General features: G+C 40.2%; 1 protein-coding gene and 1 long non-coding RNA gene across 2 annotated transcripts; both read left to right on the top strand.

Annotated features, from left to right (window-relative positions):
* The first annotated feature begins 1,291 nt into the window (after positions 1–1,291).
* LOC5565163 lies at positions 1,292–2,037 on the top strand. The gene is made up of 2 exons (XR_002498811.1): positions 1,292–1,541; positions 1,605–2,037. It is a non-coding gene; the product is annotated as an uncharacterized LOC5565163 (long non-coding RNA).
* Positions 2,038–8,542: 6,505 nt separating this feature from the next.
* LOC5568334 (myelin transcription factor 1-like protein) lies at positions 8,543–9,877 on the top strand. The gene is made up of 2 exons (XM_021839254.1): positions 8,543–8,815; positions 8,872–9,877. Exons 1-2 carry the CDS (start codon positions 8,675–8,677, stop codon positions 9,850–9,852), a joined length of 1,122 nt encoding a protein of 373 aa, XP_021694946.1. The 5' UTR covers positions 8,543–8,674; the 3' UTR covers positions 9,853–9,877.
* Positions 9,878–10,587: the final 710 nt, after the last annotated feature.

The following is a 10,587-nucleotide window of genomic DNA, read 5'->3' as shown; positions in this document are numbered from 1 at the left end:
CCGTGGTTTTTTATGAGATACCTGTTGCATTGATCCATATCGCTATTCCAATAGACCATTTCCGTGAATTTTTTTTAATGACTTGTATGCTTTCTATCAATTTACTGAACAAACTTTCCCAAGGAACCCATATGTTTTGAAGCCCCTAACTATCGAAAAACAATGAAAAACTGGCGGCACGACTGTACGCCCCACGGTCCCATACAATTTATTTTTCTCCGATTTTTATCCGACCCCTTTTTCCCCTATGATTTTTTGTCTCCACGTTGTGGTGAACATTTGATCAGCTGATTCGAGTAAATCATGACAGATACCTTTATTTATGTTTTCATCCACCACTTCCACCGTGGCTGAAATCAACAAACCCATCTCGGAAACTATCTCGGTGCTTCTGCTGGTCTTCAATGTTTTTTACTTTGGTTCCTCCACCGGAATTTGAAGGGTAATTGTGTGCGCTCGAGCACTTTCCATCGTCGTGGTTCTACTAATTTGATGGGAGAAGAGATCCAGCACAATGAAATCTTTCATGACAACGGTGGGTATCCTTTCCATCTCCATCGCCTGTGGCTGCTGTGGTGCCCTACTTACTCATGCTCGGTTTTGTGGTTGGCTGAGGTTGTGAAGATTTTGCTGAAATCCGGAAGAAGAGATCCTGTTTGGATTCCTGCAGCTTCCATTGGAATCGAGTAATTCAAACAGTATGCTGTCGCAAGGTGATATCTTCGTCCCCAGATTGCCGCCGGGCACAGGGCCGAAGGAGAGCAGAACCCTTCTCGAGAACTATCACGGAACACGGCAGGAGCTTCTGGCGGGAAGATGAAAGGGACATATGCTGTGGTCGAGGATTTTTCGGGGAGACCTATGAGAGTGGTAAAACGGGGAAGAATGTATGGTCTTATGGTTCCGGAACATAAGCGAACATGACGACATAAGCAGCAGATATCAAGGATTAAAGGCTGGCCGTTGTGAATCTCAAATTTCTTCATTTTGTCGTGTCGTCTCGTGTGCTTGATTTGACATTGATATTTCGTCATATCTACAAACACTCAACGCAGGGGTGTGATTGAAAGTTGTGGAAAAATCTCCACTTTGTTTACCCACAGGGTTGAAACAACTGTGCCGCACTACTCAAAATGTGGTGAATTCTCAGTTTTTCAAAAATTCATAATAAAATCAGGAGTGCATATAAATTAGATCTGAAAGCGTCAATAATCATTGAAAATAATTGTCTTTCGTAGAAAAACATAAAAATAGGATGTAAGGCAGGGGGTGGGAAACTCGGCTCACTGTGCCCGGCACATTATTCGGCACAGCACCGCACATCTGGGCACCCTTCCAATCATTTCTTTTTTTCTTCTTTTTCTGCACACGGTTAGATTTGACAGCTGAAATTTTGTTGTTGGTTGTTCGGTTCAACTAGTTTGTTTGTTTCGAAGAAATTAATACTGCCGTCGAGAAAAAGATATTCAATGCAACTGGCTTCCTGTTTCCGAACATCTTCTGTGTGCACAAACGGTTCAGATTTATTAGCACTTTATCAAGTAGGTTCCCTCCCCCTCAGAAGTATATGACGATGTATTATATAATTTCCTTTCAATTCACAGACTGAAATATCATCGAATGCCTATCGAAGATTCCGAACGAGCTTTCCGAATTGGTCAATCTCCTGATCTACCATCTGTGTATCGATATATTAGAGAGACCGCCAAGGGGACCATTATTGACGAACAACGATCGTGCTCCTCCGCAAGCATGCCACTTCTCTGAGAAAGATTGAGCCATGTACGGCTGCGCCAAGTAGGTCTCCGCTGATGATGCACCAGAAGATCGAAGGAGACAGACAGAGGGACAACAGGAATCCGGTATATCCATCGGAAGAGATGCTAAATAAATATGGATCCGTAGTTGTATGTGGTGTCAGTAAAGGTAAAGGAGCTGAGGAAGCTACGGAGGAGTCGTATAAAAAGTAGTGTGTCAGTGTTTGCTAATTTTTGATTTTTCATTATGATTTAAATATATGAAAACTAATGAATTCAATCTTGTGTTCAAGATGTTAGTGACAGTCTCACATTGTAAGCACAATAATAATTTATTTCTAGATATCTAAAACCACCAATTGTATGGGTACATTGAGGAATACAAATATGGTATATTTATGGCATTTATTTAATCACATTTTAGACCAACCACCGCTCCATTACTATGTTACATGTAGCAAGTCTTTGGCATGTAAACCTCCACTGAGCAGCATCAGCAGCGGCACGCCACGGTGACGTACAGTGAATCAAATTCAAATTCGTACCGATTACTGTTTTCACATCAAGTTGGGGAAAACTGGTCGCAGGTATCATCTGTTTTTCGACAACCGTAAACTATTGTGCTCGAGTCTTTAATAACGTTGTTAGATGATTTTTGTTATATAATCCAATAAGTCTAACAGTGGTTTACATATTTGCTGATGGATCCATTGTAAGAGCGATATTCCTGAGTACTGAAAGAGTTTTTGAAATGAGTTTTAGAATCATATTCAATACTTTTTATTTATACCAAATATGGAAGTGAATAGAAACAGTGTTTAATTTTTGAACAATAGATGACGCCTAAAACCTCCATTATTCATTAAGAAATCTTCGATATATAATCAGGGGGTGGGAAACTCGGCTCACTTGAAATTGTGCCGAAATGTGCCGGCTGTGCGAGAATGAGCGATCAAATTCATATGTCACATTTTTCTGGTTGCACTGCAAAAACTGGCAACTGTGATCGTTTCATGACAGATTGTTTTTGTTTATTTATGAAAACTTTTAAAGCACCAACTGCAGTCTGAACAACTTATAACTCGACAGAAGCCGCTATTCAATTTTCTGAACATATTTTCGGTAAGTTTGAAGCTAGGTTTGGAGTATAAATGTGTCTCTAGCTACACATTACAACCTAATTAATACCAGGATTAATACAACGTTTCAGTCCGATGGTAGAGGAACCGAGTGGATGCCCACCAGGGCAACGGATGTTCAAGGGATAATTGCTGATTGCTGATGAAGAGACGAGGAAGTTGGGAACCTTATTGAGAACCAATCTGCCCCTGTTTGTATGAACTTCGATCAAACTCTACAATGTCACCGGAATCTACAATGCCACCGGAATGGATGACCTGGCAAGGATACCGGATATTACCAGTCACGGAGTGATCGAGAGAGGCGAGATCCTGGGTGAGATAGTTTACGAGATGGTACAGTGGCCCAGCCATATTCGTACAGGGCGTTGTTTTCACATCAAGTAGATAAAAATCCAGGTAAAAAGCTATTATATATCGAAGATTTCTTAATGAATAATGGAGGTTTTAGGCGTCATCTATTGTTCAAAAATTAAACACTGTTTCTATTCACTTCCATATTTGGTATAAATAAAAAGTATCCAGTTATTTAAAAGCGCTAATGGCTGCCGCAAACAGGCTCACATTCTGGTAGGGAACAGTCGATTTGACGTTTGGCTTGGGTCGTTTTATATTGAGCGGACCCAAGCCAAACGTCATATCGCCTGATCCCTACCAGAGAGCGAGCCTGTTTGCGGCAGCCATTAGCGCTCGTAAAAACCTGGATTGAATATGATTCTAAAACTCATTTCAAAAACTCTTTCAGTACTCAGGAATATCGCTCTTACAATGGATCCATCAGCAAATATGTAAGTCACTGTTAGACTTATTGGATTATATAACAAAAATCATCTAACAACGTTATTAAAGACTCGAGCACAATAGTTTACGGTTGTCGAAAAACAGATGATACCTGCGACCAGTTTTCCCCAACTTGATGTGAAAACAGTAATCTGTACGAATTTGAATTTGATTCACTGTACGTCACCGTGGCGTGCCGCCCGGATAAAAAATACAATACAAAAACAATATAACGTATTGAAACAGTACCATTCAATATATTGGAAATACAATACAGTATATTGTAAAATGACAATACAATTACAGTACAATATATTGTTTTGAACAGTTCACTGTATGGTATATGAGATTTTTGCAATATAATGTATGGGTGGTTAAGTATCGTAACAATACAAATATAGATATTTTCTCATACAAACATTTTGAAAATACAATACGATATATTGTTCATGTATTGTCTTGATAAGCAATTCGTGTATTGTTGTACAATACAAAAACAATTCAACGAACTGTATCATGGTTGCATTCGTCGTTACAGCTAATGTCAAGTGACTTCTAAAAAACTACTTATTTTTACTTTTTGAATATTTTTCACCCAACATTTCTTGCTTTCTGAACTTGTTTTGTTTGCTTCTTTCAGCAAAGCTACATAGAAAAAAGCAACAGTTGTTTTACGCGAAAATAGGAATTTGACCAAAATTGTAAGGTATAAAACCAATTGAAAACAATACAGTGTTCTGTTACAATATATTATATTGTTTTTGAATTGTATATCCATACAAGAATAATGTTGCTTCGACATTCAATAACAATACGCTGTATTATATCCAATTCGTTATATTGTACATTAATGGTTTATTCCATTCACTGAATGATACGTTTTTATCCGGGCGCTGCTGATGCTGCTCAGTGGAGGTTTACATGCCAAAGACTTGCTACATGTGACATAGTAATGGAGCGGTGGTTGGTCTAAAATGTGATTAAATAAATGCCATAAATATACCATATTTGTATTCCTCAATGTACCCATACAATTGGTGGTTTTAGATATCTAGAAATAAATTATTATTGTGCTTACAATATGAGACTGTCACTAACATCTTGAACACAAGATTGAATTCATTAGTTTTCATATATTTAAATCATAATGAAAAATCAAAAATTAGCAAACACTGACACACTACTTTTTATACGACTCCTCCGTAGCTTCCTCAGCTCCTTTGCCTTTATTGACACCACATACAACTACGGATCCATATTTATTTAGCATCTCTTCCGATGGATATACCGGATTCCTGTTGTCCCTCTGTCTGTCTCCTTCGATCTTCTGGTTCATCATCAGCGGAGACCTACACACTTAGATTTTATTACCGAAGTCGGTAAAATTTTACTGGGTTTTTGAACAGCAGAGTTATCTCAGTAATTTTTTGATCGTACCGAAAACTCCGTAATTCCCCAAGCTCCAGGAATTGTCAAAATATACCGAAATAGTCAGTACTTTTTGAAGCGTATATATTACTGGCTTTTTCAGCAAATGTTTGTTTATTATTGGTTGCTGATTTTTTCAGCTTTTAGGAGGGCTAACCAAAATTCCAAAAATGCCTTCTAATTTGTTTTACTTTTCAATTAATATTCAAAACAAAATCTAGGATTCATAAAACAATCATTCAGTTGTTATTTTCAGTCAAATTCTCCACTCTTTTTTGTCTCCATCTTTAGCATGTTGGGCAGCTCTTCATGGTAAGGTTCATCACACAATGAGAAATCGAATATTTGCGACAAATAGTTTGGATTGAATCACACAATCTGGAACTGGGAAGACTTGTCTTAGCTGGTCAACTTGTGGAGTTTTAAGCCACAATTCTGTCTCAATATTACGTTGAACATGCAAAAATTGGTGCAACTTAACCTCAAGCATTGGAGTTTTAAGCCACAATTCTGTCTCAATATTACGTTGAACATGCAAAAATTGGTGCAACTTAACCTCAAGCATTGTGCAGAACAGAAAAGTGAGTCCTGTTCTGATTCCAATAAATTTCATTGGAATACGTCGCAGATATTCGATTATTCCTACTTACCATGAGCAGCTGACCTGATGAGTGCTAGATTTGGGTAAGAAAACTTTTTTTCCGGAACAGAAAATATTCATCACCGTTGAAGCCGCATCCGTTTTGGCTGACATGTTTTGCAGAACAATGTTTTTATTATATTTTAACGATATCTCAGTAGAAATTATTTTTTACCGAAATCTCGTTACTCAACATTACTGATTTTTTACTGCAACTGAGTTTGTTCGGTAAAGTTTGAATGTTTACGATGTGTTCAGTACAAGCGACTACCGTTTTCAGTAAAATACGAAAAAGCATCGCTGAATCTCAGTAATTTTCACCGAAAAAGCTGAAAACTCGGTATTTTTTGTGTTTTACGGTTCGAACATCGTAAAAAAAAATACCGAACAGAGAAAGCGCGATTAAGTGTGTACTTGGCGCAGCCGTACATGGCTCAATCTTTCTCAGAGAAGTGGCATGCTTGCGGAGGAGCACGATCGTTGTTCGTCAATAATGGTCCCCTTGGCGGTCTCTCTAATATATCGATACACAGATGGTAGATCAGGAGATTGACCAATTCGGAAAGCTCGTTCGGAATCTTCGATAGGCATTCGATGATATTTCAGTCTGTGAATTGAAAGGAAATTATATAATACATCGTCATATACTTCTGAGGGGGAGGGAACCTACTTGATAAAGTGCTAATAAATCTGAACCGTTTGTGCACACAGAAGATGTTCGGAAACAGGAAGCCAGTTGCATTGAATATCTTTTTCTCGACGGCAGTATTAATTTCTTCGAAACAAACAAACTAGTTGAACCGAACAACCAACAACAAAATTTCAGCTGTCAAATCTAACCGTGTGCAGAAAAAGAAGAAAAAAAAAATGATTGGAAGGGTGCCCAGATGTGCGGTGCTGTGCCGAATAATGTGCCGGGCACAGTGAGCCGAGTTTCCCACCCCCTGTCACTTCCTCTGTTTTTTGACATTCCCGGTGAGTTTCCCCAATTTTATGTTCCCTTCTTGCATAACTTATGATCTCGCCCTAAAAGCCATTGGTAACCATGTGTGTAGCTCATTGTTTCTGAGCATTTGAATGGATTTTGACGTTGTTTAACAACTCTAAGGTGATGAAAGGATCATTATCTACCTACCAGTAATGTTGGTTTGGATGTTTATTCTTTCACTTGCTCAGAAACAACGAGCTACACACATGGTTACCAATGGCTTTAAGGGCGTCATCTCAGAGTATGCGAGACTTGAACACGCCACATTATGCGTATTGTAATACAACAGTGAAATAATTTTTAAAATCTGATAATCCATTCTTGAGCCAAGCCGTGAAGCACACACGCACCATTTATTTTTTATTGATATTGATCTAAATAAATGTTTTATTTGGATGAGCAAGCATTTTTTTCAGACGTTGGCAATTAGGCTTAAAAATGGAACTATATTTGATTTTTCATTAAATATTTTCAAATTCGTGGCTTGAAAGCGGTCAAATTGCTTTGGTTAGGCGCCGTCCACAAATTCCGTAACGCTCGAAGAGGGTAAACTAAAGCGTTACGACCCCGGCAGCAAGCCGTTGAAGGTGCTCATCCGAGGGATGTCGGAATACACCCCGGAGGCAATCAACAAGGCATCGGGCCAACCTCTACCTGGCCCACCTGGAGAAGGGAACCATCACCATGACGGGCCTGATGAAGGTGAGAGCGCTCTTCAACATCATTGTTGAATGGGAGCGGTACCGCCCGAAAAAGAAGGACGTGACACAGTGCAGCAACAGCCTCGCGTTTGGTCACGGAACGAGGAACTTCTTGAAATAACTCTCGCATAATTTGGGATAACACCCTAAAAGCCATTGGTAACCACGTGTGTAGCTCGTTGTTTCTGAGAAAATGAACAAACATCCAAACCAACACAACTGGCAGGAAGAGAATGATCTTTTCTTCATCATTGCGTTGTTGAACAACGTGTAACCTAATTCAAAATCATAAAAACAACGAGCTACACACATGGTCACCAATGTCTTTTAGGGCGAGATCAGAAATTATGCGAGAATTAAATGCAGGCATCTACCCAATGAGGGCCCAATAAATGTGAGTAAATACAACTTTTCTGATATTTGGGTCAAAAGTTCTCTTTTTGGCGTAAAAGCAATCCAAAACGGGGTGTATATTTCTCAGGCCCATGGCACGGGACGACTTTTAGCGTAGTCAACATCTCCATGTGTTTACTAATTTTCGGGTAATTTGAATCGATTAAATCACTGATTGCTTGCTTAGAGGCTTGCAGGATGCCTTTTAATGTTTGCTCTCCTTCCAAAACCATCGAAATGTAAAAAAGTGCTTCAACTTTTTGGCACATTATTAGCTGATTTAAGAATATCAAAAATTGATATTCAAACCATAGCAAACAATTAAACAAAACAATGGTCTTTATTTTCACAGTTCTTACAACTGACAGTGGGCGATATTCACTTATCGCCCGGGACACCCTGGCTACGAAGAACACTGTGTATCGATATATGGTTGTCATGGGCCTGATATTTCTAATGAAATTAAATGCAAACTAACGGGGACTTAAAAATTGAGTTGTTGAATCCTGTTTCCGTGAATTTCGATAATCCAGTTCTCTACGTGTGGCTCATTTCATTTAGCATAACAATTTTCGGTCGAAAAATCGAATCCCATTTCGATAACATATATTTACAGCGGTTCAGAATGCATCGAATCGTGCTAAAAATGCATCGGATGCACTTCATGTTTGACGTTTTGCTTTGCGTATCAAAGTTTTCAAATATTTTCGTTTGTTTACTGCAGCGGTGTCGCGTCTTCGGCTGGTATTCCTTTCAGGAATCTATTCTACGGATCTAACGTCCGTTCCGGATAAACCGAGAAGTATTAATAAGCTAGTTGTGTAGTGTTGAATAAAGTTTTCACAAAGATGGAAAAACCAGACATCGTCTACAATCAGTGCCGCTTCTGCCTGAAGGTGATCGAAGAGCTCGCTTCCTACTCAATCTTCTCCGAGGAGCCCCAATCCAACTCGCTGTACGTCTTTGTCCAGCGGATGTTGTCCCTGGAGGTAAGGAACCGCATTCTTCACATGATTTGAAGATTAAATATAGAAGTTGATTGCAGTTCACAGCGGAAAACTCGTACGTCTGTGGCGATTGTTTCGCGGTGTGGCAAATGATCCAGGATTACGTTCAATCCTGTGTCCGTGCGAATCATATTTTGCAGATCAGCACGAATCTAACGGTCCGGAAACCGTGGTTGGAAACCGAAGAAGAAGGCCGGATGTTGATTGCGGTTTGCCGCAGAGTAAAGAAGCTATCTCACGAGATGGAGATTCTCCTGCGAATGGTGCAGCGGCCACCGAAAAGAATTCGGAAGCGGAAAAGTACTACGGCGTTTGTACCGGATGTGGAACCACCGGAAACCGGGAGCGGTAATGGAGTGAAACGGGAAGAGGAGGTGGAAATTGACGATTCGGAGGCGTTTCAGACGGATGATCCGATAGAGGCGAGAAGGAAGGAAAAGCCGGAAGTGACTTCACCGGTGATAGAACAGAAAGATGATCCCCCGGCAAATGCAAACGAATCGCTGCTGGACGATGCAGTGACTATAATCGAACCAAGGGTGGATCAAATTGATCTGCTGGATAGCAGTAGCGAGGAGGAAGATGATTCCGACGACGAAGAGGAAGAAGAAGACACAGAGGACAGTCTTCCCCCGGGGCGGAAGAAGAAATTCGACGAAAACGTGTTGAAAACCGTCTGCCAGCTGTGTGGAGCGACCACAAACGATATGGCAAACCATCTGGAAAGTCACATCAACGAACCTTTTGTAAGGAAACCTGCGGCGTTCAAAACGCAAACCGAATCCGACAGTAGCAACAGCAGTAGCAGTAGGAAGCGCAAGCGGAAGCAAAATCAAACGGCGGCCAAAGCGCCACCCCCACAGGAGTTAACTCTGCAATGTGAGGTTTGTGGAATGGAGTTTACCAGCATGCTGGCGGCGAAACTTCACGCTCGATCGCATCCGCTGTATAGGACGACGAACAATAGTCGGGTGTATAATAGTGGTAAGACGAAACCCGCTGTGAGGAGGGCTTTCTGATAAAGAAATTATTCTAGGCGTTTGATCCTTTCGTTAACTTCCGAGAAGAATAAAGAGAAAGCCGCCTTATGTGACAAGATTAACAGTCCTGAGATTAAGCATCTGCATCAAAAACCCTGGGAATGTTCTTTCAAAGAATCCAGAAAAGGTTTCCTTCACCATTCTAAAAGGATTCTCTTCAAAATCAGAATCTTGATAAGTTTCTCTACATAATCTTGGGGGATTCCCTTCAGAGTTCTGAGAGGATTTCTCAGAGAATTGAGAGGATTCTCTTCAGAATCCTGATGAGGATTCTCCGATTCCTGTGATAATTCTTACCAGAAACCTGAAAGGATTCTCTCCAGAATCCTGAGATGATTGTCCTCAGAATCCAGAGAAGATTCTCAAAATTCTGAGAGGATTCTCTTCAGAATTCTGAGAGGATTCTCCTCAGAACCTTGAGAAGATTCTCCTCAGAATCATAAGAGGATTCTCCTCATAATCCCAAGATTCTCCTTAGAATCAAGAGGATTCTCTTCAGAGTCTTGAGAGGATTTCTCCTCATAAAATTGAGAGGATTTCTCCTCAGAAAATTGAAAGGACTCTCAGAACCCTAAGAGAATTCTCCTCAGAATCCTGAGAGGATACTCCGTAGAATCACGAGAGAATTCTCCTCAGAATCCTGAGAGGATTCTTCTCAGGTTCCTGAGAAAATTCTCCTCAGAATCCTGAAAGGATTCTACCCAGAAACCTAAG

Source organism: Aedes aegypti, chromosome 1, assembly GCF_002204515.2.
Source record: "Aedes aegypti strain LVP_AGWG chromosome 1, AaegL5.0 Primary Assembly, whole genome shotgun sequence".
NCBI classification, from domain to species: Eukaryota; Metazoa; Arthropoda; class Insecta; order Diptera; family Culicidae; genus Aedes; species Aedes aegypti.
The sequence above is the reverse complement of the archived record's forward strand: the minus strand, read 5'-3'. Positions and strand labels throughout refer to the sequence as shown.

Coding starts and splice junctions, on each gene's coding strand:
- LOC5568334 (XM_021839254.1), top strand. CDS start 8,675: ATGGAAAAACCAGACATCGTCTACAATCAGTGCCGCTTCTGCCTGAAG. Junction 8,816..8,871: donor AGCGGATGTTGTCCCTGGAG/GTAAGGAACCGC, acceptor AGTTGATTGCAG/TTCACAGCGGAAAACTCGTA.